Below are 26,680 nucleotides of genomic sequence, written 5' to 3'. Positions count from 1 at the left end.
CAAATCGGTGCAGTCAGCACGATAGATTCAAACACACACAGAGACACGACAAGAGGAGAGAAACAGTCGGAGTAATTTCAAATTCTTTGCAAGCTCTTGCGGGGAAACATCAAATGAAGTCGCGGGCCGGATTTGGCCCCCGGGCNCCCACACTTTGAAAACCCCTGGGATAGGGTAATAACTACCGGTAACTACGTTTGAAAGCAAAAGTCCAGGGCAAATAATTGCAAGTCTCTTCAGTGCGCATGTCCGCAAACGAGATGCATTGTGGGACATGTAGTTTATGGGCAACCTGCTTCTGTAAAGTGGCATGTAACCGTATAATAAACGTATTATATTCTTTGCAAGCTCTTGCGGGGAAACATCAAATGAAGTCGCGGGCCGGATTTGGCCCCCGGGCCTTGAGTTTGACAACCCTGTATTATATATTTAAATTGTGATCCTTATTTTGACAGTTTGACCAACATAAGGCAGTCATGTTAAACTACAAGTAATATTTTCTAATGTTTGCTTTGTGTTTGTTCTTTGCTTCAGGCAGTATTATGCGTACCTTACAGACACACAGTGCAAGAGAGTTGGGACCCAGTGCTGGGTGTTTGGGTAAGTGTTTTAAAAGGTTGATTATTTTTCTTTCAGTTAAAAGCTGCATATATTCGGCATATTTGTTTTTTAGTAATATTCAAAGTGAACTACAGGTCGGTCAGAGGCTTTAATGTTTTTGTTCCCCTCATTCACAGGGCAGTAGCCTTTCTGGAGGCCTTGGGATGCATTAAGTTTGGACAGGACTTGTTCTCAAAAACCCAGGTCCTGTACGTGGTCCTGTGGCTGCTGTGTTTGGTAAGATCAGTTCTCAGTAATGTTGCATTTCTGGCTCAAAAAAATATACTATGCTCTTCAGTCAGTAGTTGGCTGGTCATACATTTGCCGTCGACACACATATTCACATATTTCTTTCTGTTTTACATCATAAACTTTTCAACCTGAAAAGCTTTATCTGTTGTTAATTATTTATAAAATATTTTCAACAAATCATTAAACCATCTATCTGTTTATAGGCCTTCATTACATTCCTCTGCCTGTACGGAATGGTTTGGTATGCTGAAACCTATGGTCCAAATGAAAAGGTATGTCTATTGCTTTACAGTTAAGAAGTGTATTTGCACTTTCTTGACATTTTTGTAGATTTTTCTTCTTGGATGAGTGCTATGATTTGGCCCCTGGTTGCTATGCCCAGAAACATCCCGAACACAGCAATAAAGTAAGAAAAGTTACACAATAAGATCACTTGCCCCGTGTCAATATAAGCTTCAAATCCTTTCCCTTTTAAACATTGCTACCAGTCAGTTTGCTTTGAAAGCTTCACAGGGTCAGGTTTTGTTTTGGTGTGTGTGTCACATGTCTCCTCTTCTCTTTTCACAGACCCTCTCAGAAGACGACTGTTATTACAATGAATATGATGAATATGCCCCAGAAGAGTTAAAAGGTACATTGATTTTGATTTAATTCATCAACCATAAGAGAGGCTGATTAAAAGTTAAAACATAGATATTTACAGGAACTGTAATCTTGTAAAGGTCTTTGAAATTGAGTTTTACTCATAATTTAAGGTTCAGTAAAATATTTTTATGAACTCATTCCTCACTGTTTCAGAAGACACAACGCTGGACGAAGACGAAGACGAAGACGACGACAGCCCAACAACCAGACTCAGAGGGAAGGGCTCCGCAAACACCCAATCTGTAAACGGCCTGGACAGCCAGTAGGAGTCTGAGCCAGTGGCTGGTGTGCGTCTCCTGAACTCACTCCAAGGGGCCAGGTGTGAAGGATCCCAGGTGGAAAAGGGAGTAAAGATGCAACCACTTCCTGGTGTAAATAAAGTCTAGAAAGCCCGCACCTACAGTAGAGGGAGTGGAGACAGAGGAGGAGAAGTGGATATCAGGCCCATGCAGAGTTATTAGGAGTGCACAGAGGCTTGGGCTACAGAGATGAACACTTTAAACTGTGAACTGTAGTCATAAAAAAAACCTCCTGAACCACTGATCACAGGTTTCTGTGTGTACAGACAGAGAGAGGGGAAATGGTGGCGTTAAAAACTGCCGATTGTAGATGTGACTGCATGATCATTGTAGCTAATGAACAATCATTTAGAAACATGTATTCTATGACACAGTATATCAATGATGTTGACTGGTTTACTCCAGCCTTAACTCCAGTATGTTGGACCTACACATTTTAATGTTAAAAGCCATTATGCAGAATTGATTACGTTTATTGGAGCCTTTGTGTTTATAGCACACAAAGGACAACGTCTATTAAAAGCATCATCATCATCTATCGTCTATTTAAATCATAGATGTTCACACTTGTTTCGTGTTTGTAACTTGAATGTGGGCAGAATTTCAATGCAAGACCGCTTTAGCTTGTAAGGATCATTGACTGAGGATTGTGTGTGACCAGGAACAAAAGGAAACACACAGTCGAAGCACTTTCAGAATGTTTTCTTGCAAATACTGTACATTTTGTTATGCTTGAGTATTTTGTGACCTTGAGTGATTTTACTCTCCGTGTCCATCTGTGGCTGCTTTTTTTCTTTTTCTTTACTTTACTGATTACAGAGGACAATTATTCCGATTCCTGCATGTGACGTCTGGTTTGACTGTCAACCTTCTTGTTACGGCATATATGGCATCTGCATGGCTGTGTCAAATCAAATGTTTTAGTAGAATGTTACAAGAGTACTCAAGATCTTTGTATAACACCACACAACAAGGCGCCAGAATTGTTATTTTTACGTATTTCACTCTCATTGTAACATTTAAATTCACACCTTGTGCCTGTTTGCATGTTTCTTTTTTACTCCATACTTTTTTCAGTTTGTATTGAAACTAAATTCTGCTCTCGAGTGCTTTCTTGAAGGTTTATTTTCATTGCTCTGTCAGCATCATCTCAATAAACATATATCCTTCATAATCCTCGACAATCCAGAGGTGGACCTCTGTGGAATGGACCAGGCTCCTCTGCTACTGTAGACACGACTAAGGGTACATATCTCTGGATTAAGATGTAATTTGCCAAAAATAATTCCTATAAAAGAAAATGGCTGTTCTTTTTCACTGTGAAATAAAGAGACATAATAACATGTTTTACATTTCCTCTTAAACTCGTTGTGGATTATTATTGTAGTTTTTAAATGAAGCAGCAGTTTACAGCAACAATAACACCTAACAAAAGGAAATCCTGGATGACCTTGCTTGACCCCCAAAGAGTGCCCTGCTGCAGCAGAGGACTGAGGGATTGGCTGACTGAAGCACTGCCCGTCTCGGATCAGATTTCACTCCGTCTGCAAACCTTGATACAGAGACTGAAATAGCTGCCTCGTGCTGACCTATAGCAACATGTTTTTGAAGGTATGCTTCATGTTCCCTTTGAAGGGAACATAAAAGAATGTTGTTTAGGTCTTAATATGAACAGTAGTAACAACTGGAGATCTAGTAATTACTGAAATAAAAAGCCATGAGTTGCATGCAGCTGTCGCCACACAGTGAGTGTTCTGGCACACGAACACCAGGTGATGGCAATTGGAGATCCTGGTTCTGATCCAGAAAGCTGTAATACCTTATATTAATGTATTAATGTTGTGATGTCCTCTGCTTTCAGTGTTCAAAACACAATGGGGGCTCCAGCATGTGTGTCAGCTGATTTCCAAAGGAGGGCAGCAGTGAGCCTCAGTTTAATGCATCATGTCACATGACAATTTGGGCCTAGGCAAAGGACATGAGTGTGTTGACAAGAATGTTGCAGTGCTCTGCCTTCATAGCCCTCTCTTCACTAGGCTACTTATCCATATAAGTGAACGTTTTTTTTTTTTAATCCAGCTATTTTTGGCTCTGAACCTTTGCAGCCTGCATCAGCTGACTGATCTGTCTGAGTAGGTTTGAAGAACATCAAAATAATTCATGGCTGAGGGTCCTGCTTTCCCGAGTCGAGGCTCCCTGAGGAGTCCTGAGGAGATTCTCAGAGAGATCCAGATCAACCTGCTGGAGTGTAAAGTCTGCTTCGAGAAGTTCAGCACTCAGCAGAGGGAGCACAGACCGCAGAACCTCTCCTGCGGCCATGTGCTCTGTCTGGAATGCATCAGGGCTCTGTCCCACCCTCTCCTGAGGAAGCTGGAGTGCCCGTTTTGTCGACAGCTGTGCAGTGTTGACAGCAACTCCCACTGCCAGGCTCTTAGTGACCTGCAGGAGCTGCTGTTGTCCCTGAGTCCCACACCCCCTGCCCCTCCTCACAGGGCAAAGGAAGGCCTTGGCTTGGCTGAAGGTCTGACAGCCAGGGCTCTGCACCACTGCACAGCCTTTGGGGGGTGGGGGACTCTTATCAACCCCACTGGGATATCCGTTTTGGGATCTTCAGGTACTATAGTGGTGGTGCATGATGGCGAGAAGAGGGTGGTGGTGTTCAGTCCGCAGGGCAGGAAGCTGCACAGTTTTGGGCCAAAAGGACAAGGCAGTGGGGAGATCTGTTTCCCAGTGGATGTGGCTGTGACTTCCTATGGTCACGTGGTGGTGACAGATGCTGGGGATAAAGCCCTGAAGGTTTTCACCTCCAGGGGAAACCATGTGTTGACGGTGAAAGATTCCTTTCAGATGCCCTGGGGTGTAGATACAGACAGCTGTGGGCACATCCTGGTCTCAGACATCCAGGCCGGTACGCTGTCTCAGGTAAAGGTGGACTTTATAAACGGTCTCGCTGTAAAGAATCAAAGAGTCGTATCAGACCTGCAGCATCCAAAAGCGGTGGCCTGCTGTGGAGCGACTGGAAACACTGCAGTGATGGAGCATTTATCTGAGGACACATATCCACCAGGGAGGAACCCACACACCAGGCTGAGAGTGTTCACAAAAGACTTCCGCCTCCTTTATCAGACGGACACTTTCAGCTTGATGCTGCAGTCAAAAGTGAGGCTGCAAATGTCAGTCATGACCTTTGACCAAAATGGAGATGTGATTGTTATTGATTCCAATATGGGGATGATTTGGAGTTTGGGGCAGCTCCAGAGTGGCCCCGCCCTGACCCCATTAGTTGGTGATGACCTTATCCGCCCAGTTGGACTGGTGACACTGAACAACTCCCTCATCATTCTGGATGGTGGAGACCATACAGTGAAGATTTATTCTGCAAAATCTGATAATGGGCCCTTGATATAGCTAATGTATGGACAGTATTACAGGAGCTACGGTATGTGAAGTGCAGCTTATCATGGGATAAGATGACCTGGCAATACTATTGATAAATATAAGTAAAGTGAATAGAATGAAATTAGAGATATATGCTGCTCTGGGTTGCATGCTATGAAATGTACAACATTTTAGACAGTTTTTGGTTTGATTTGTTACATTCAACTATTTATTGTTATTGTGATACACTGGATACTTTCAGCTTTTGGAGCCACAGAAATAAAATGAAAAAAAAATCACTTTTGATTAAATTGCTCACATTTAATATTTAGAAGGACAGAAATCTATGATGAGGATTTGAGCAACAAATAAGTGGTTTTGTTCTAATGGGGTCTGCTAAAAAAAGGGCACATTGGGTACTGAGATCATTTATTACATGTTCCTATAATTAACACTTACACATGGTGGATGTAAAAATGTCCTCATATATGGTTACTTAAGTTATTATGTGTGTAAACTAGTGAAACATATGTAAGTAAAGTTATACAATAAATAAAACAAATTACAAAATGGTTTGTGACATAGGCTACAAACTGGGAATATTAGGCTATTTTAATTTGGTGAGAGTAATATTAATAATACTAATGTGTTTGTCAGAGAGTGTGCTTAGACATTTTAATAAAGCCTTTTTAATAAACCCTCATCTCTTCTGACCTCATAACTGTCCTAACATTATGCTTTTCTCGGGAGCATGTGAATGAACATGTCAGACAGCCTCACATTGCTCTCCCCCTGTCTCCCCCCGTTAAGCGGCGCGGTGCGTAAATCCTTTCCCTGTTTGGCACAGCCGTCTCCAGTCCGCCAGAGGAGAGCAGTCGTGCTCCCAGTGGAAGATGGCGGTGGGGATGCTGTCTGGGGCTGGAGCAGTGTGCTGGATTTGCACAAAAAGCGAACCTAGATGGATATAACGGAAAAATGAACACATTGCTATCTCATTTCCTCGAGGTCTGGACTCTTTTAGTGCTGTTTAACTAGAGTCTGCTGCCTTTTTTACCGGCACAAACCCGGGCTTCTTGTCGGGGATTCACAGACTATACATTGCTAGCTCAGCGCATAGACAGGGTGGGAGTAAAAAGTGGACAAAAATGTCGGATTCAAAGGTAAAAGTTGCAGTGAGAGTTCGGCCCATGAACCGCAGGGGTAAGTGTTATAACGATGATTTTTCTTCGCAAACTGTCTGTCTCCTCGGATTCATGCAACATTATCATAAAGTTTGGATTTCTTCGCCATTGCTGCTTTCAGCTCGAGTTATGAAGTCAGAGCTCAGTCTATTGAACACAGCTAAAGTCGCTACGATTTTACTTTTCACACCCCCGCAATCTGCTTTACTGTCCAATAACACACTTCTCTCCACAGAAATTGAACTGAATACAAAATGTGTTGTGGATATGGAAGACAACCAAACAGTTCTGCACCCTCCACCCTCAAATGGAAAAGGAGACAACAGGTAAACAAAGCTGAAACCCTGCCAACCCTTTGTATTTGCAAATGAATACAGGCCTATGGTTCATTATTTCAAGAAAATGTAGTGCACTGAGCATGTTGTAGGGCATATCTTTGCAGAGTTTCAGTGCAATAGAGTCAAATAATGTTGTGCAGCACATAATGGGGCTTTGGCTGTTTCTGAACGAAAAAGCAGAGAAACACTCTCACTGTGATAACCTTATCCCCACCCCTGATGTCATACAGTATCATTCAAGGTTAGCATCAAATGATCTATCCAGTTTTAAAGTCTGAGAAATACAAACATTATTATGGTACACAGTAATGGTGATAAAAGCTGTAAGCATTCATCTTGGATTAAGACCATTTCTTAACATAATTGCCAGTGAATGCTGTACATAAGCAGGAATGCTGCACTCCTGCTGCTTATGATATGATCTCTGGCAGCCACCTGCTTGCAACATGATATTATTTTTATTTAACTCATAGAGGAACTTTTCAATACTAATCACCTTAGCATAATAATATTATCCTCTTATATCGCAAATCTGACGTTGGGTTTTATGGCCATGGGAGGCGTAAAACATGAAGACGCCTGTTAGACTGAACAGATTAATGTCAATCCTCAGGGCATCACCAGAGACAGAACTAATTCAACTTATGTAGCTTTCAAACCACACATTGTGTCTTGTAAAAAAAGAATTCTCTACACTCTTATCAGATATTTGAATCGCAAACAATTGAAGAAAAGCTTTGCATCTTGTAGTGTTTCACACTTTGCCTGTCTGCAGTGAAGGTCAGCAAAAAGAAGCTACAGTTTCTGCCTGGCCTGCATTCTGACAGGCTTTGAGATTGTAATGAGGAGTTCACACAACGTGTAGGCTAATGCTGTATGGTTGGGAATGCCTGTTAGCAACGGTCAGAGATGTATATATTTCGGCCATTGTAGTGGTTTTGTACAGTTTTATACTTGGTTCAGTGGCCACTGCTGCTGGTTTCACACATGATTAAACAGCTGACCTGATTCCCCTCCGGCGCAAACACATCTTAAGAATAATAAATGAATTATTTTTCAAATAGTCTCAACAACTGTAATAAAAGTCCACAGCGTGACTGCTAACATGAAGTCATAGGAGGCGAAACCTGCCACAGGGAAGGCTTTTCTCATGGCCCACATCCAGCCTTGTTAAAGTGTAACGCTTTCTCTGCTGTTCCATGTAACTAAAAGTCAGCATTAAATGGTAATAAGCTTTCTGCCCCAAAAGCTCCAGACCACACATTAACCTGTATTTAAGGCAATTATCAGAACAGAAATTGCCACACAATGGCGGCATTCCAGGCAATTAAACAAATCACACTCAAAGCTAACATATGTCAGAATGGGAAACATAACAGAAGGAAAGGCTGTCCTGGGTGAGAGGTCAGAGGAACAACAATGAGTTCACAGAGTTTAGGAGTAAATACATTTGCAGTACTTTCTCAGTGAAGTGTTATTTGGATCTGATGCTGGATCTTTCCAATGCTACCTGTTGCTATGTTGTTGTGTGCGACACAAACCCATTTCGCATCCAGGCGAGGTTTCCATATCTGATTAAGATGTCGTATCACTCTTGAATTGTTTTTTACGGATTTTTTTATTATGCAAAACCTTTTTTATATAGTAGATTCTGTAGCTGCAAAGTGACTCCAGTTCGGTTTGGTTGTATTATGTCACGTTTCTTTTCTATAGTGTAGTCCAGGCATATAATTACTTGTTGACATTTCAGTGCTAGTGCAGTGTGTGTTTTTGTGTGTGTGTTTAGGGTATCTGTGTTTAGACTGCCATGGTTTTCTTAAACCATATAATTTGCCTCTTGGCTTCTTGTGAAGCTGAAAAAGGGGATACCCTGAGCTTTGCCTTGTTTTCAAAGACACCTGCTCCTGTGTTTCAAATGTAGTGGGTATTAACATGCCAAATATGGCTGTAGGGCCGAGATCATGGGAACTTTCTCACTCCCATGGGAATTCTCAGGCACAGCCTCAAAGAGGAGACAGCCGTAATGGATATTTTTATATTTCAGTGTAGGTTTTGGGGTTTAACAATGGGAAGAAAAATGACATAACATTGTTTGGATTTCAGTGTACCTATATTTCCCAATAGATTTGCTCAATACCAACAAAACTAACAATGCATTCAGTCTAATGAGATATGAAGTCTCTAGTGGGGTGAATTCGGAGCCACTTTTATGTTGGGGGGCATTGAAAACTTTCTGTCTGAACTTATTCAGGAGACCACATAGCTCCATGAAAACATTTAAGTCACCTAAAGAATTTGAAGAAATATCAGGGATTTACTTTGATGGCTAAGCCTCAATCTTTGCACCGCTGAGCATTAAAGCAACACTCGTGACCCGAGCCCCCCTCTCCTATTTCCCTGAGAAATGAACATTAATCTCAGTAGTGTGCGAATGATTGTGACTCCAGGGCGACAGGTTAAGTTTCCCAAGTTTAATCTTTCATCTGCCTGTTGAGTTGGCACGAACGGGAGTTTTGAAATGGGAATATGGTAAAGTCTGTCTGCTCTCCTTAGAGGTTCGGACACAATGAAGGAGGAGGGGAAGAGGCAGAGAAATACCTGAGGCTGCTGTCTGCTAAGGGATAGAGTGCTGGAGCATCATGACAGGAAAATACCCTCACACAATGGGACCGTATTACATTTATCGTATCCCAGCATGTCTGTCAACTTTCAACAATTGAATGCAGGCCCATCCTGCCTTTAGAGTCCTCTGAATGCTAACCCTGCTTTTCTGCATTTTGTATTAAAAACCAATAGCTAACAACAAAGTTACCTTTTTTAAAGAGGCAGACCAGAGTGTAGTTTATTTCAGGTGAATGACTTTCCTATCCTTCCACTGTAGTGTACAAAATAACTAGAAATGCCTCTTCTAGATGATGTATGTCTTTATCTGAAAATGGCCGTAACCAAGCTTGTAATTTCTGCTCTAATCTCTTCCTTATCACTTATGGTTAACATAGCTAATTTAGTTTGATCTTCTCTTCACTGAGTTGTCTTGCTTACTAGCATATTGTAAACTGAGAAAGGCTTACCCTGAGAGAATGCTACTTCTACTGCATAAACAGTAATACAGTTGTTTAAAAGCAGCCTTTAAAAAATAAAATAGACATTTTTGTGACTATACTGATTAGCTTTTTGAAGAACAATTAGATAATAAGATCAATACCAATCATATCAGTACAGTAATATGAAGCCTTAGCCAGCAGCTGGTTGGTTAGATTAAACAGGGGAAATGTGCACAATATTTTTCTTACTGGCAGAAACAGGCTTTTCAGGAGACAGACTTAAATAGACAGACGCTTAAACAAAGAGTTTCAAACAGAGGGTGAGTACAGATTCAATCAGACAGTATACATGTTTTATTTGAACATCAAAGCATACAGACATGTTCTCGAAGAAATCTCCCAAAATTATCTTAATATGTCCCCTTTAAGAAAAGTGTTATACATGTCAGTCTCCTGTGTTGTTGAACTTTAGGAAGTTATTACATTTTGTCTCTGGTCACATATGACCAAGTTGGATCATACTTTCCAAAACAAGCCTTTTACTGAATGACAATGCTGCCTTGTCTAATGACTGCACTCAGGAATGTTCCTTTTGTCTTTGTTCCCTATGTTCCAATAATCAACCTTTCCATTCAGTAAGATGTTGTTCTCAGAGTAATGCGGCTTAAAATCACCGCAACCTTCCTCTGTAAGGCTTTGTTCATGCGTGCTATTAGGAGAAAGTGTTGTGTGTGGCTGATAAAGTGATTGTTTTCCCTCAGGGACCGTTCCTTGTTTGTTTAGAGGGTGGGACATTGTTTACATCTTGATGCGGAATTGAGAAAAGATGGCGCCCTCCCTCTTTGTCAAGCCTGTGTCTCATTAATCTCAGATGTGGCTGCTCACTCTGAGAGCAGAATATGTGAAAAGCCATACTTGGACATTTCTTCCATACCCATTCTGGTTTTCCTCCTTGCTTGATTCTCTCAGATGAGGCCTTTTTTTTTTTTTTAAAGTTTTGATGCGGCGGCTTGTTTTCATGTTTTTTCATGCGTGCTGGAATATGCCTATTGTTGACTCACTTTCAGTCTGTGAAGTGGAGCTGGGCAACATTAACATAAACATAATTTTAACTCGTCTCTGTCTGGAAAAAATACTGTCGTCATTAGATTGAATTATATTCATGCTAATAATTACTGTAAACATGTCTTTGTCACATTTCTCTTTGAAACTAATGACTTTTCTGATCTGTTTTGAACATCATGAGCATGATTAGTTTGGCCATTGTTGTCTATTGTCCGTCATAAGGCAAATGCATTCAGATAAGTGACATCTACAAGCAGAAAGGGTTAAAGGAGGTGTGTCCTGGTAGTAAATGTGTCACGTAATGTTCCCTTTAGGAGGAAACCTTACCAAATTGAACAAATTGATGAGCTTGACTTTTCTCTGGTTAGTTTTTTGAAACTAAATTTAAGGCTTTAGGGCGATGTGGTCAGTATCGCTCTCTGTGTTTTAGCATACACACAGCATGTTGCTGACCCAGCTTGTCACAGTGCTGTCATAAATGCCAGAGAGGATTAAATTAGACCCTGCCTGCATCATATGTTGTGTTTGGTAACGTTTGTTATGGAAACTTTGAAGGTCCCACGCAGAAGTCGGTAGGAGCATCATGTGCAATGCGGAGGACAGCGCTGTTCATTAAAGCTGTTTTTAAGTTCCTGCGCTTGGCTTCCATATTGGAACTCTGACTCATGAAGCTGCCTCCATGTTTATCACTGTTGCCTAGCGACAGCAGTTGCCAAGTTACAGAAACATTCTCGAGTTATGTTGATGTCGTAATGAGTGATATCCCACAGCCACCCCAAATATTTTCATAGGAAGCTAATTTTAGCATTTTGAACAATGACCCATCAACACATTTGTTTCAGAAAAGCTTAACTAGCCAAGACCAATGATGGAATATAACAAAGTACATGTTCTCAAGTACTGTACTTAAGTACAATTTTAACGTACTAATACTGTATTTGTGTATTTCCTTTTTAATCAATTTGTACTTAACATCAGTCCAGAGGGACATATTGTAACGTGTACTTCACAACATTTATCTTGCAGGTGAAGTTGCTACCTTGCTGGTTTCTGCTAGACTAAATATTTTGTTGACGTTACGTTTATATTGAGAGTAAAATCATGCTTAAGTATTCATTATACCACATAGGTTGCAAAGTTAAAGTTAAATTCAGTACTTTTACTACTTTGCCTTGTTGTACTGATACTTCTATTTAGTAAAAGGATCTAAATACTTCTCAAAAGTGGAAATTTTGATGATTAATAAAACTGAAGAAGCTCCACTTATGGTTTGTGTGGCAGAAGTCAGAGTTTGCTGTCTCAGTAGTTTTGATCCATCCTGCAGGTCTGTTTCTGTCATCAACAAGGCAACTTCCTTTAGTGCTGTTTTTTCAATACTTCTGCATGTAAACCTCTGACTTCAACAAGTTGTCATGTTTACTTTTGGATCACTCCTGCTTACATACAAATGACACCCAGCTCAGTGTTGCATTAGGAATCATCTAGGGTGCTCACCTCTCTCACTGAAACCAACTGCTCAGCATTTTCCTGCTCTCTGCTGTCTGTCTGCAGCAGGGTGACCTCTGGTTCGAGTGGGTGGGGCCCCGCGCGTTCTAAACATACTGGACGACCATCTGAAATGTTAGCCTGTCGCCTCTGAGAGCACAGTGTGTTGTAACTCAACACTTTCTCTCTCTTTCTCTCTCTCTCTCTCTCTCTCTCTCTCTCGCTCTTTCGCTCTCTCTCTCTCTCTCTCCCTCTCTCTCACACACAGACACACGCTCAAAGCATACTTTTTGGCTCTGGAGTTTGTTGAATTGTAATTGACTGCTGAAGTGTTTCAAAAGGGGAAAAAGGTCACATGTGCTGTTTAAAGGAGGCTTAAAGGGTGGGGGAGGCAGAGTTTTAGCAACAGATCAGACTTTAAATCAATGGGAGGAGTGCTAGCAAAAGACTGTAATTTGCGAGTGTGTGTGTGCATGGCAGATACATGGTCTGAATGTTATCTCTGTGGGGGGTTGACTTTGGGTTTTGACATATATTCTATTAATGCGGCAGGATTATATTATCAGAAGTCTTACAAAGCTTGCTGAATCACAATGACAAATCTGACAGTATCCTTCATGCATTGGGAAACGGGTAGCCAGAACATGAGCGGTTTTGATTGAATTATTTTTCGTTATTATTTTAAACACATTTTCATTTCATTTTCAAACCCTGTTTTCAGACGATAACGCTACTGACATCAGTAGCTAACTTCAAGCAGCCTGCTCCCAATGTGTCAGTTGGAGAGTTATTAAGAGCTGTCAGATTAAATTAAATTATACATATAAAATATATATTATGTCTGAGCGTGGGGATGCATTTTCATTTTTTTAAGGGTGGAGAGATCCACCAGTAAGTGGATGATACCGTAGATTAATCTGGTGTGTTGCCTACTGGGCTAGAAGTGCAGTTTTCGGTGGAATAATAACCCAGTGGCCTTAATCCGGCTCCATAACCGCGGGTGGGGGGATTCCAATGCTGCTCTCCCACTCTTCATACCTTCCTTTTGGGCACCAGCATACATCTTTCTAAAGTATTTGTGATGCATGTTAAAATGATCCCAGTCTGATTCTGAGTAGATTTCTTACTAAAAGTGATAAGAGAAACCTATGATAGGGTTTGGGGCCCGTTTACTCAACTGTTAGGTGATGTTAATGTGTCAAACATGCTAAGAAATAACAATGGGCCCGATCTGGTTGAAATGAGAGAAATCTAGTTGAATGGAAAAGTAAAGTACTTCTTAAACTGCTGTGACTATGTACACTTTTTAGGATAATGTTGCTACTGCCCAATTTTATTTTATTTTTAAATTTCATTTCATTAATGTCTCTTATTTTTATTATATATTTTACATTTCAATTTCATTTAATTTTTGTAATGATGTCCTGTCTTGTCTTTGTCTCTGTTTTTCACATCATTTGTTTTATTTTAATGTTTTGTTGTCGTAAGTATTTGTAAGGTATGGTGTGTCTTGTTGTTTAAAAGAAAGAAAAATGAATAAAGATATTGTTTAAAAAAAAAAAAAGAGATAAGAAACAAGGATTTCATAAAGAAGATCAAAATGTGCTCCTTTAATCCGTCTGCCACGGCAGGATCAGTATCGAGGGGTGGGGGATCATCGTATTGTGGAAGACCAGTGTCCCCCCTCGACCAAGTTGAAATCACTCATGGGTGCCTTGGCATCAGGTAGCTGCAGGCCTTTGATGACGCTCAGCATGCAGAACCACCCCCCATGGGACCCTATACTTCAACATGCCCTGCTGGGTCTGCAGTGTCCGCCTGCATCTGCCTCTGAGGGGGAGAATCTGATGTTATCTGGCACTTCTGTGCCATACTGTACATGTGTGTCACACACTTGGTCAACCACAACACATCCTTTAATAAGCCCTGCAGTCAGCGACTTGGCATGTGGGCTGACTATTAAGCAAATGACCCGCATGCTTCATGCTTGAGTCACTTGGAGCTGCACTGAAACATTTGTGACAGAGCTGCCACTGGTAGCATTTGCTTACCTGGAGGATTTAAAAGTGATCTAACAAATGATCCTAGGGTTAGGGTTATCATGTAAACAATGTAGATTTAATTACAAAACTAGTTAAAATCAAAAAACTAGTTTTTAATCGAATATTGTTTCAGTCATTTGTCTCTGCTTCCAGCTCAGTGTTTGTGGCTTTTTTTGTCAAATTACAGTAAAAATATATATTTTCAGAGATCTGCTTGTTTCGACAAAACAAGTATTAGAAGTAGCTTGAAAAAAGGTGATTGAAAAAAGTCCTCAAAGGAGTATTGTCTTATTGATAGACCTTAATCATTTATTTCAAATGCAGCACCCACTGCAATAAACATATTCATGGTTTTTACACAAGGTGCAATGATATTTAGTTTTTTAAATGAGCATCTCTAACAGTCCTAATTAGTAATGTTGCCCCTAAAACATTGTACAAATACACATTTGTTTGCAATTTCTTGAAATTATAAATAAAGTATTTCTACAACCAAATATGGATGACATAGCTTGTGTTTTACAAGTAAGGTACAAACTGCTCAGAAGGACAGATTTCTCGAGAGATTAAAGAGATTATTTCCAAAACAGAATGGGAGAACTGAAGTCTAATGTACTTTGATTTATTGAGAGGGAGATCTTATTGTTGTGATGGGGGAGGGATGTAATGAAACACAGTATAACAGGAAAACACGAATGAAATAAAGTACATTTTTTAATCAAACACATTTTATATAAGACTTTATGAATGAAATCCTAAATGTAGCAACCTCGAAACAGTTCCCCCATTGTCTTGTTAAGCAACCCTGGCACACCATACAGCATACTGTACATTCATAATACGACAGAATGATTAAGAGCCATCAAACCACTGCTGCAGCTCTCACTCAGTAGATGTAGTTTCTCCTGCTGCAGAGTCTAGACTGTACACATTCCATAGCTGCATGTTTTGTCTCTTCGTTTAGTGTGTGTCTGTGTGTGTTTGCTTCTGTCTCTCTCTTTCCGGTCTTGTATCTGTTGTCCCTTTGTTCTCCGTAGGGATACATCTGGTCTTTGTCTTTGTCCATTCCTCATTCTTCGCAGGGCTGTTTGCTCTCTATTTGTTGTTTTAACTCTCCCACGTTTTCCTTTCATCTTTGACATCTCCACTTTGTAGCAACACTGAAATATGAAGTTTTTTTTTTAATTACGCCTGGTCAGTACCTTTTGATCATACCTCCTAGTCTACCCACAGGAAGTCTTAGATGTGGGCACCCTTCTGTCTGATATATCATAGCTCCTCACTCTGTTCTGCAGTGTGGAGGGCCCGGTTAGAGGAGGGGTCCCTGCTGCTGTCGTTGTCTTCTCTGATTGACACCCAGTCACAGTGGTTGTCAGAGGCCCAGATTCAGATTCAGGGTCTGAACCCATACGTGGCCCACCCACCCGCTCTCTGCTGTCCCTGATCATAATGAGTACAGTTACTTTCCTGGAAAGAAAGAAAATCTGTTCTCAATTCCTACCTTTTCATTTTAAACTTACAGAAGAGGTTTTTTCCTGGGCTTTTCATACAGCTCTCCAGGCGTGCTATTATCGGTGACTCGGCTCGGTGTGTGTGTGACACTTTGGTGCAGTGTTTCAGTGGCCCTGTATTAGTTACTGAGTGAAGGTGATGCCCACCTTTGTCTCTGTGCCAGGAGACGCCTGCAGGAGGAATCTGCTGACGGTTGAAGGACTGGAGTGGGGCCGATATATAGAAGCGCTAGAGTCCTATGTTAGAAAAGAAAAATGTGATCCTCTATTTCTTTGGAGCTGTTACTTTATTGTTATAGAATTTCTGCTTTGGGGAATTCCCTCCCTGGTTTGGAGAATAATCCTACATAACTCAGTGCCATATATATGACCCTTTTGTCCTTGGTTCCGGCAGCTGCATATGCTGAGTGCGGCTTCCCCAACCTGGCCTCTCTGTTAAGTCCACAGCCATAAGAGCTATTTACTCAACAGAGTCAGTGGGACATTGAATCCTAAATCTCTTCTCTTCCTCACGCTCCACTGGCCCAATTATGAACCAAATCACAGCAGCACCTACCACTAGGAAATGCTAGATGGTAGCAATCTGTGCCCAAGTGAATGACAGAAGGAATGAATGAAGAAGCCACGCAAGGAATTAAAAAAATGTAAAAGTTTGAAAGGAGTTTCATAAAAAAAAGTTGCTTTGGTTTCAATGTGCATATTTTAGTGTCCGAAAAGCTGTTTCTGAGGCAGACAATGGGAAATGTCCTGCTGTGAGAAGTGCAGCTGCATCTTACAGAGTGGGAACATGTTCTGACTGTTAAATTGTATCAATGCTAACCATTTTATTTCTTCTCTCCCCTGTTTCTTTTCTGGGTTTCTCCTTTTTATGATGGATTGCACCTTTCGTTCAACAGGAAACAATCCAAGGTAAGTTGTGTGTGTCTGTTGCTACAAAAAAAAAGAAGCTGGCCAGCATCAACAGAGCTGACATGCAGTGTCAGCAGGAACAGTAATCTGTAGTGACTTTCACTGACTGTCCTGGCATCACATATACTGAAATCCTCCAGAAGCAGGATGCTGCACAGGCAACCTTATCCTCTTGAGGGGAGGAGAAGCATCCTGTACAGGTCCTACTGTTGTGCCGTTGTTTCTAGGGACATGATTGAGAGTGTTTTAGTAGTTTGGTGGGTCAGCAGGAGCCGGATAGATGTCCGTGTGAATGTGTCAGCGCTCTAAGATCTCGTGAACACCCATAAAAGCTCTACAATAAGAGAGGGATGAGCGCGGACACTGGGGCAGTGTGTGTGCGCATTCAAAGCTGCATTGTTGAAGTGCACCCCCACCTCCCCCCTTGACAACACGCTGGTGACTAGCTCAGAGATGTTTCACACACCAGGGCCAGGCTTTGTACTCAGTGCACTCGGCCGCTGATGGGACCTGATGAGAGCAGGGTCTCTGGGGCCCGTGAACCTCAGCTGCCCTTCAGCTAGACCGTGGCTGTCTGCTAAGTTGTAGTGGCACTCAAATTAAACTCCCTGCTTTGTAAATGGGAAACTGAGGTTGCCGTCTAATCACGTTCGACCACATTTTATCCCAGAAATGACAAAAAGGGCATTATGTCCCTCCGCTTCATCATTATTTGTACTACTGATTAATAGTAATGGTCCAATCATGAACAATTTGTTGCACAGTCACACCCTGAGGCTGGACGGTTACAGAGCAGAGCAGATTTAAGCCCTAGTTACCAAACCAGCCCTAATTGAGAATGATGGCCCTTTTTGTTCCTTTGAATGGCACCCACTCACTTGTCTGAAGTCACAAGAGGAGGTCTTGCTTTCAAAGTATTCAGGGATCTCAGTGCTTCCCATGCTGACTGTGCAACCAGTAGTTCCCTGGCCAATAGCCCTTATTATGATTTGAAGGGAACACGATTATTTGGGGTATTTGTGCAGGGAAAGTGCTTTGGCAGAGCTGCAGTCGTGCACTGAAAGCCACGAGTAGTAACACGCAGCACTGTTGTGCTTGCACAGCAGGATGACAGGACTGCAGCAATTGTTTCTGCATTTCAGAGGAAATCTTTATAAAAGGAGCTTAGCTGGCATAAAATAATATTATTGTTTTATCCAAAAAGTTGCAGAGAAGCAGCATAGATAGAAACAGATATGTGATTATAAGATTGTCAATATTCCTTACTGTTACATTCATTATTTAGTCCTAGAAACAACCTTAATATAACCTTAAAACATAATTGAGACCCACTCTCTGTAACTTTAGATGTAATGGTAGATAGAGTAAGGCAAAGGGATGGAGCAGCAATCATAAAAGCTCTGTTACCTTGTTCAGTATGGAATTTAGAAAGTTACATATCCCCTATCAACATACACTGTTAGTGTATTAAAACAAACTATATATGCACCATTTTCATACTAATGGAAACTAAAGGATTTTGATAATTGGGTATTTCCAACATAGGCAGTAACAGGAGTAGTTCTGTCTGTGAGGAGTCGGGGTCCTTGCTAAATGAGGCCATGCTCTTTCCCAGAGACCATCCTCTCTGTGTGTTCTCCTCTCATAGCTCATGCAGGTGCCGGGGGGACACAAGGGGTCTCTGCTGCTGAGAGCCAGCCTGCACCACCGGGAACTGCCACGGCCCCGTTTCCTTGGAGACGGGGGTCACTGGGTGCTGGAATTTCTTCTGGGGAGCGCTGACCCTGATTTATGAATTCATTTAACTCCAGCCACTATGAAATAACTCGGCGATTTGTGCAGACAGTCATGGCGCGGTCTTAACGAGCATCACCTTGCCAACAATACTCCGTTAGACTTCATCTTACTCACTCAGACAGCCCCCGTCCTGCTGATTTACTGCAGGGTGGCGTGGTTCGCCACAATAAGCCTGTCTTTGTACCACAAAATAAGTAAGGCCACTCAGGTTGTTTTTGTGCTGTACATGCTTGGACAAGTGTGAGAAGTGTGTGTTTATACTCTTTGTGCTGACTTCCCTGCAGGTGTTTGCTTTTGACCACTGTTTCTGGTCCATGGATGAATCCAACGTTCCCAAATATGCTGGTGAGTCATAAATGCTGAATCTGATACTCCACTCATCGCCAAAGAACTCAAATGAAATCCCCTTCAAAGACCTGCTTAGCTTTGTGCAGCAATAGCGCAGGGAAACTCCCTACTTGATGGTCATGTTTTTTGCATAAAGCAAAGCAAAGCATTGTGTACTGTAGGTATATATGGTAATTTGCATTTTGAGAGAATACATACAAATATCCAAGTTAATTGTCTCAAAAGAATGAAACCATCATGGTGTTTTGTACTATACATACAAAAACATACATGTATTTGTAACATGAAGAGTAAAAAAAAGCATTTCCTATTGTGCTTCTGTAATTGAGTAATTACAATTCTAATGAGTTTTGAATGGAAAAGGTTACAGCTCCATTTTTAGGTTTAGGTGAGGTAATTATGTCCATGCTGAAGTAGATTTACATAATCATTGTACATAATTTCCTTATATTGCTCTCATTTTGTGATGGAAATGCTTACATCTGCTTTGTGCTGAACAGACAAGGCAATCTGTTCAGTGAAGGGCCGCCTCAAGGCCCAGGCCCAGGCTTTATATAGCTCGTTAAACAGCTGTCCCATTCAGCAGAAGCACGACAGCAACACGACAGATTTCTCTACATAGCATTTTGCATACGACCAGACAGGATTCTGTCATCTTTCATGAATACTTTTTCCGAATTTCTGAAGATGAAATAATTCTTTATGTTTCCTGATTAGTGGCCCTTTTTGATACAATTCTCTGTGTTAAGGTTATTGCACTTATTCAATGATGCAAAACAGAAGGCTAGTAGTACTTATACATCTGAATGGTTTATCTGTTTACCAAATCTCCATGGTGATTCTTTGTCTGAAAGGTCAAGAGGTGGTGTTCAAGTGCCTTGGAGAGGGAATACTTGATAATGCATTCCAGGGATATAATGCCTGCATATTTGCCTATGGACAGACAGGTAACTGAAAATCCAGATGGAAACCACATTCAATCACTTAATTTTTTGTTGTTGCTTAATCCATTACTTTATGCAGTCTCATAAGCATGTGTAACTAATATATGTGGGTCAGGTTTACTCCAGATGTGTCTGCAGAAGGTTTTTAAGCACAGGAAGACTTGTATTATAATCACACTGTTGAATCCCTTAACTCATATCCTTCCTTCACCCGGGATCAAATGAGCTACTTCATCCCACTTCCAGTCTTAGAGTAAAACATGTGGTCACTCTTGGAGAGAAGAGCACACATATTTCAATGGCCCTCTGACACCTGATGTATGAAATTCCCATCAGCCTCTGATGAGTTATGTATTTTTGGCTAAATAGCAGATCAAGCTATAACGCTTTACTAAGATCGTGACCTTGATAAACATTATTCCTGCTAAACGTGTTAGCATAAGTTTGTTAGCATGTCGATGTTAGCCTTTAGCTCAAAGCATAGCTGTGCCTAAGTAAAGCTTCAAAGAACTGCTAGCATGGCTGTCGACCTTTTGTTTTGTCACAACATGTAGAGACTTTTGTTTATTTCATGATCAGGATGCTTAAAGTTTTACTGTTAATGAAGTACTCTATAGACGTTTTCTGTATTGGATAGTGACTCTGCGGTATCTACTCAGGTTCAGGCAAGTCCTTCTCCATGATGGGGAATGGGGAGCAGCCGGGTTTAATCCCTCGACTCTGCTGCTCGCTGTTTGAGAGGATCCACAAGGTGGAGAACGAGGGCCATACTTTTAAGGTGGAGGTGTCCTACATGGAGATATACAACGAGAAGGTCCGTGACCTCCTCGATCCTAAAGGGTGAGTCTGATTTCTGGCACATGTGACCTGTTTAACCTCGCTGAATGGAATCTGCTAATGCATTGGTGAGGCTTGTGACCTTGTGTGACACAGACACAGCAGCAGTGACCTCTCCGTCAGCTCCCACTTTGTTGTAGTTTTGCATCTCTGTTTATAGCTCTGTAGTGTCTAGTAGCCTGAATGGCGGATGGCGACAGAATGATGTGAGTAGGAAGCTCAACCCAATCATTTCCTGCAGGACAGCATCGTCCTCTGACTCGGCTGCATTCTTCGCCTCCGTGGTCTGGTGTGGGTTGGCAGACAGACTGCATGGGAGAGTGAACTGTGAACGTGTGTGTTTCAGGGACATCTGTTAGTGGAGCCCTACAGAGGCTCTACAGTGGAGCTCTCCGTGCGCTGCAGATGTCTGAAGATGCAGCCAAAGCCATTACAATAGCTGCTTCCTCCCGCTGATACAACACGCCTCTCACTTTCTTGTTCTCCCTCTTTGTCTTTCTGCCTCTCTGATGTTCAGGGTTAAACATTGGACATGTGATATTAAGTGTCAACAGGATCTCTGTCACACCCTATAAGTTGGCCATGGCCATTTTCTAGTGTTTTATCCTCCTCTTTGCTGCATTGGGCGGTAGATAACTACAGTGTAAGGGATGAACCTGGTTCTTTGGCTGCAACAATTTAGTGACTCTTACAGATCTATAGGTTTTATTCTAAACCCCTAGTACGCAGCCAGGTGAAGATGAGCTTCAATTGACACACCTGCACCATCAAAGAAACCACCTCTTACACTTAGTTTACCTTTTACACACAGAAAATATGTACTGCGTGATGTGTTCCTTTATGACAATAAACTCCCACACATACTATCCTATCCCTGAATAAACATCAGATTGCCTAACCAACAGCTGGAAAAGGTGCCAGACAAATACAATATACTGATGTTTAATAATACTGTCTAAGCTGTTTAAAAAAAGTACCATTTGTCTTTTTTCAAAATTGTATATGTTTTTGAATCATGTATTTGAGAATGTTTTAAAAATACACATCTTTTGTAAGAAACAATGGATTTAGAACTGGGATAAGTGAGATTGTGAAGAGAGGGATAACTCTTTTTTTGTGTTGGCCTTAGCCAGTCTCGCAATTCATAAACTTTTTCATCAATGATTTCTTTCATGTGTCATCTTGGCATTACACTCCCATTAACATTTGATTGCAGTTGTAGTGCATGTTGATGAGGAGCTAATTGTTTCAATACTGCAATAACATGCGAGCCATTCCATTTCAACAAGTTGTAACAAATGCAACTGAGATATGTATTGAAGTGATTCAGAAACGCCATTGTTGTTTCCAAACACAAATATGAGGCTGTGTCTTATTTCCCAGAAAGTTACTTTTGTACTTGATACACAAGTTTTATCCATTCTGATTACGGACTCAAGGTTAAAGGAGATAATTGTAGCTTCTCCATAGATGGAATGTGTTGAGCTGCTAAGCAGTGTTACATAAACTTGGTGAAGTGAGAAGTGTGCATTATAAATCACTATTTCTTATTCCTTTATGTATGGAATAAGTTCTTATTAGAAATGATCATTATTCCTCCCTTATTTTACTAATTGCATTACTTTCCCTATTTTTGAAGGGGCCGACATTCCCTTAAGGTCCGGGAACACAAAGTCCTGGGGCCGTATGTGGATGGCTTGTCTCAGCTGGCTGTGAGCAACTTTGAGGTGTGTCTTTCACCTTTCTGTCAACGCACTGAACAGAGGAGGAGCTGAATCAATCCAGTATCACTGACCACATGCCTCATATTTCACATTCCCATGATTCATAGCATCCAGCAGAAACCCCTGTAAATCATCTGTTGGGAATTTGCATTCGTTTCACATCCTCCCAAGTGCAGACATGTCCTGAAGTGGGATGTAGTCATGTTTTTTTGGTGATTTATATGCCAACCCTTGGAAGGGTCCTTAATTAAGTTTTAACATCTCCACCCTGTTCTTCTTTGTCTGACTGATATTATTGCCATGGTTTTCCCACAGCCTTGGCTCACTGCCTTTTGTAACCCAGCTACATCACATACAACACAGCCATATGTGAATATCAGCTGACGTTACTGTTCTCATTATGATCAGTGTTCAAGCTTTACCTAAATCTAGTTAGAAAATGTTTTCATATTGTTGTTTTTTTCCCATTTTCCTAACACACATTGTCTTTTATGACCTCGATCTCTTATAGGACATTGAGGTGTTAATGTCAGAGGGGAACAAATCCCGCACAGTTGCAGCCACCAACATGAACGAGGAGAGCAGTCGGTCACATGGCGTCTTCAGTATCATTGTAACACAAACACTTCTTGATCTACGGTCTGGGGTCAGTGCTTTCTTGATTTTCACCTACTTTCCCTATTAATTAACCTTATATTTACTAAAAAACAATTACCTCCACTGTGTTTATCCTATTTGTCTTATCGTGGTTCTGACTATTTGTTCATGTTGTGATGGTTAACAGAATTCAGGGGAGAAAGTGAGCAAGCTGAGTTTGGTCGACCTGGCAGGAAGTGAGCGAGTGTCCAAGACTGGAGCTGCTGGGGAGAGACTCAAAGAGGGCAGCAATATTAACAAGTGGGTCTATGTTTTTTAATGAACGACATACAAATGTTTGATGTCCAGTTGACAGTTTAACGCTGATGTTTCTGTGTGTGTTTCTAGGTCCCTTACCACGTTAGGCTGTGTGATCTCTGCTCTGGCGGATCAGTCTGCAGGGAAGGGGAAGGCCAAGTTTGTGCCGTACAGAGACTCCGTCCTCACTTGGCTACTGAAGGTTCGACCCACAAATTACACTTATTATTATAAATGTGTTCTGTTTTGGTCATTGTGTGGTTGTTCTAGGTTTGCTTAAATGTGACTGAAAGAAAGTGGTAGAAGAAGTATTCGAAGCCTTCACTTAGTAAAAGTAGTAATACCACAATAATATTATAAAAATACTACAAGGTAAAGACCTTCATTCAAATGTATACAAAAACAGTATTAGTAGTATTAGGGGACTGAAAAATAATATAGGTTGATCTTGATGTGAAGCCTTAATTAACAAAATAACAAATAACTTCAGATGCCAAATTTTTTTAAAGTACTATTATTCCCTCAGAGGTTTAGTGTAGTATGAGGATAAGGTAGAATCAAATCAAAAATAACCTCATTAAAGGTGGGGTAGGTAATTCACTTCAGAAACTCTTTTTGTTATATTAACATCCCGATAGCAATGAATATATTAAAATCTTTGACAATAAATACAAAAATGTCATCTGTGGAAGCCGTAGTACTGTAAAAAGCACGACCAATCATCTGAGCCGGCCCGGCTAAAATAACTGGATGGCCTACCTGCCTGTCAGCCTTCCATCTGTGCACAAACTTATCTCGTGCCCTCATTGGTCATGTGCACGTTCGTGTGTGTTGGAGGAGGGGCTCTGTAAGGAAGTGGCAGATTTTCTTCAGCTGCGTACTTTCAAATTCTAGCGCACTCGAGCTGGTTTCTCCATTCTTACCTACCCTACCTTTAAGTACTAGTACATTCAAATTGTATTATAACCGTACATTAAATTCACTCAGTTATTTTAATCCTCTGCTCTTGAAAGGTGACAAAAAAAATTGTTTTGGTGTTTTGTTCATTTGTCCTTTACCATCTTTATATCTGGACTGAAAGGAAACATTTAGCAGCTATATCTTCTTTAAACAAGTTTCCTTGTCTCCAGGATAACCTAGGCGGAAACAGCAAGACAGCCATGATAGCCACAGTGAGTCCATCAGCCGATAACTACGAGGAGACGCTGTCCACACTACGCTATGCCGACAGAGCCAAGAGAATCGTCAACCATGCCGTCGTGAACGAAGACCCCAACGCTCGGATCATCAGAGAGCTCAGGGAGGAGGTGGAGAAGCTCAAAGTTCAACTCTCTCAGGCCGAGGTGAGCGGAGGGAGTGGGTGAACCACAGAGGCTCACAAATTATATAAATAATGAATGGCAGACATGTCATAAATCAGACCAGGTAGCACTGATGCTGATTTTTTTCCCCCATTTCTCCCATCAGTCATTGAAGGCCCCTGAGCTGAAGGAGAAACTGCACGAGTCTGAGAAACTCATTCTGGATATGACTGTCACCTGGGAGGAGAAACTAAGAAAGACAGAGGAGATTGCCACTGTATGCACATCACTCATAATGAGACTGCAAAACTACAAATCTATTTCATATTTATACGTGCAGTTACACCGTTATTATCTTTGTTTAGGAGCGTCAAAAGCAGCTGGAGAGCATGGGCATCTCTCTGGAAACATCAGGGATTAAAGTGGGGGAAGACAAGTGTTTCCTGGTCAACCTGAATGCAGATCCTGCCCTCAATGAGCTGCTGGTCTACTACCTGAAGGTACACGGCTTCTACAATGTGATAATGCAAAACCAGTCGCAAAACGAGACTAAACAGCATTAAAATGTATACATATGTTTTGGTTTACAAAATCCAGGGTGATCAAACAGGAAATTAGATTCTAGGGACTTTTCAGTGTGAACATACCGGTCTGTATTAAATGTATGTGGTTAGATTAATGCCTGAACCATTTTACTTTCAACATAAGGTGTTCTAAATGAAGGTCAATGCACAGCCCCAAAATGCAGATTCTTTTTTAGTGGCACTAATAAAATAAAAACATGTTTATACAGTGTATAGATTTGTAGACAATTGTATGTCTGAGCGCCATGAATGAATGGAATATCTTTGCGTCATATCTCCATGTTTGGCATATGCTGTAACTTTTTGTATATAATGGTCGGAAATTCACAAATCCCAAGCACCTCGTAATGGCTGAAGTCTGTACAGAAGCCAGGAAGTTCTTTTAATAACAGTCTCATTTTAGGGATTAGTCGTCTCAGCAGACATTTAGTCACTAACTCTCTGTGGTATTACTGCATATTGTTAGCAACACAGACCTACCACCGTGGTAATATGAAAGCAGCACATATGCCGTAGTGATCCAGATGAAGCTTTGAAGGCAGACTTTACAAAAAAGCACTCTGTCTAACAACCGCCTGGCTATAGTTGGACCTGTAGCAGTGGAGGCATGTGAGGAAGCAGCCGGCGAACAGAACAACAGGCCTTTGTCTGGGTTCTGCAGCCTGGCATATCAGTGTGGAATGACTACGGTAATGTGAAATGGGTTAGTCCACTGCAGGGTTGGACATCCTCTAGAAGCCTGGATGTTTGTTTAGCAACGCCCACACTGCAATGAGAGAGACACAAGTTCTTTCACTTAGGCTTGTGTTTTTATCTTGAATTAACTTTATTGTTTTGCAAATGACAATATTCAAAGTGGTTCAAAAAACAACATTTTGCAGGTTATAAACTGAAAGTTGGAACAAGATTGTTGGTGTAATTATTTTCAGATGTGTCATTATTAAAGTGTTTTCAATCTGTCCTGCACCTGTGTGTAGGAGCACACGCGTGTGGGCGCAGACACGTCTCAGGACATCCAGCTCTTCGGTATCGGTATCCAGCCGGAGCACTGTGTCCTGGAGCTCTGCCCGGACGGTGATGTCACCCTGACCCCCATTGGGAATGCCAGGTGAGCTACTATACAACCAGCTTCAATATACTCTCCCTATCTCTGTGAATCTCTCTGTTGTCTCTCCTTCATGGATGACAGGACCGCAGTGTTTCACATGATCTCACTGTAAAGGAATTTATGATCTGAACTCCTCGCTTTGATATCAGAGCCACGTGCCCCTCCCACTGCAAAACGATTGTTCCTTCTCAATCAGTATTTCTCATTTAAGGTTAAAACAGCGGGGAGACAGGGCCTTTTCTGTAGCAGCTCCCAGGCTGTGGAACGATCTGCCCCCCCTGATCAGACTTGCTCCCACTTTGCCTGTTTTTAGATCTCGTTTAAAGACCTACTTGTTCTCCCGTGCTTTTGCAGACCACGTATAAGACGTATCAGTCTGTGTTTCTAAATTGGG

The 26,680-nt window shown here is 41.4% G+C and overlaps 3 protein-coding genes across 3 annotated transcripts in view; all 3 read left to right on the top strand.

The window, feature by feature from the left end:
• Positions 1-3,151, top strand: part of ptdss1a (phosphatidylserine synthase 1a) — a 10,937-nt gene extending 7,786 nt beyond the window's left edge. Inside the window, exons 9-13 of the mRNA XM_010774947.1 lie at positions 535-600; positions 738-837; positions 1,056-1,124; positions 1,420-1,483; positions 1,651-3,151. Of these exons, the coding sequence (XP_010773249.1) occupies positions 535-600; positions 738-837; positions 1,056-1,124; positions 1,420-1,483; positions 1,651-1,763 (412 nt within the window). The 3' untranslated portion in view covers positions 1,764-3,151. The remainder of the gene's footprint in view (positions 1-534; positions 601-737; positions 838-1,055; positions 1,125-1,419; positions 1,484-1,650) is intronic.
• Positions 3,152-3,824: 673 nt separating this feature from the next.
• LOC104948726 (E3 ubiquitin-protein ligase NHLRC1) lies at positions 3,825-5,845 on the top strand. The gene has a single exon (XM_010774946.1). The coding sequence runs from the start codon at positions 3,957-3,959 to the stop codon at positions 5,202-5,204; it is 1,248 nt and encodes a 415-aa protein (XP_010773248.1). The 5' UTR covers positions 3,825-3,956; the 3' UTR covers positions 5,205-5,845.
• Positions 5,846-6,014: 169 nt separating this feature from the next.
• Positions 6,015-26,680, top strand: part of kif13a (kinesin family member 13A) — a 33,746-nt gene continuing 13,080 nt past the window's right edge. The window contains exons 1-14 of the mRNA XM_010774964.1: positions 6,015-6,374; positions 6,591-6,681; positions 16,737-16,749; positions 18,831-18,891; positions 19,749-19,841; positions 20,498-20,678; positions 22,315-22,402; positions 22,911-23,045; positions 23,184-23,296; positions 23,384-23,495; positions 24,424-24,636; positions 24,761-24,871; positions 24,960-25,094; positions 26,156-26,286. Of these exons, the coding sequence (XP_010773266.1) occupies positions 6,320-6,374; positions 6,591-6,681; positions 16,737-16,749; positions 18,831-18,891; positions 19,749-19,841; positions 20,498-20,678; positions 22,315-22,402; positions 22,911-23,045; positions 23,184-23,296; positions 23,384-23,495; positions 24,424-24,636; positions 24,761-24,871; positions 24,960-25,094; positions 26,156-26,286 (1,532 nt within the window). The 5' untranslated portion in view covers positions 6,015-6,319. The remainder of the gene's footprint in view (positions 6,375-6,590; positions 6,682-16,736; positions 16,750-18,830; positions 18,892-19,748; positions 19,842-20,497; positions 20,679-22,314; positions 22,403-22,910; positions 23,046-23,183; positions 23,297-23,383; positions 23,496-24,423; positions 24,637-24,760; positions 24,872-24,959; positions 25,095-26,155; positions 26,287-26,680) is intronic.

This window comes from Notothenia coriiceps, unplaced genomic scaffold (genome assembly GCF_000735185.1).
Source record: "Notothenia coriiceps isolate Sejong01 unplaced genomic scaffold, NC01 NC01_scaffold00014991, whole genome shotgun sequence".
Lineage (NCBI taxonomy): Eukaryota > Metazoa > Chordata > Actinopteri > Perciformes > Nototheniidae > Notothenia > Notothenia coriiceps.
The sequence above is the reverse complement of the archived record's forward strand: the minus strand, read 5'-3'. Positions and strand labels throughout refer to the sequence as shown.

Bases quoted from the DNA above. Each gene is read 5' to 3' on its own strand.
- LOC104948726 (XM_010774946.1), top strand. From the start codon at position 3,957: ATGGCTGAGGGTCCTGCTTTCCCGAGTCGAGGCTCCCTGAGGAGTCCT.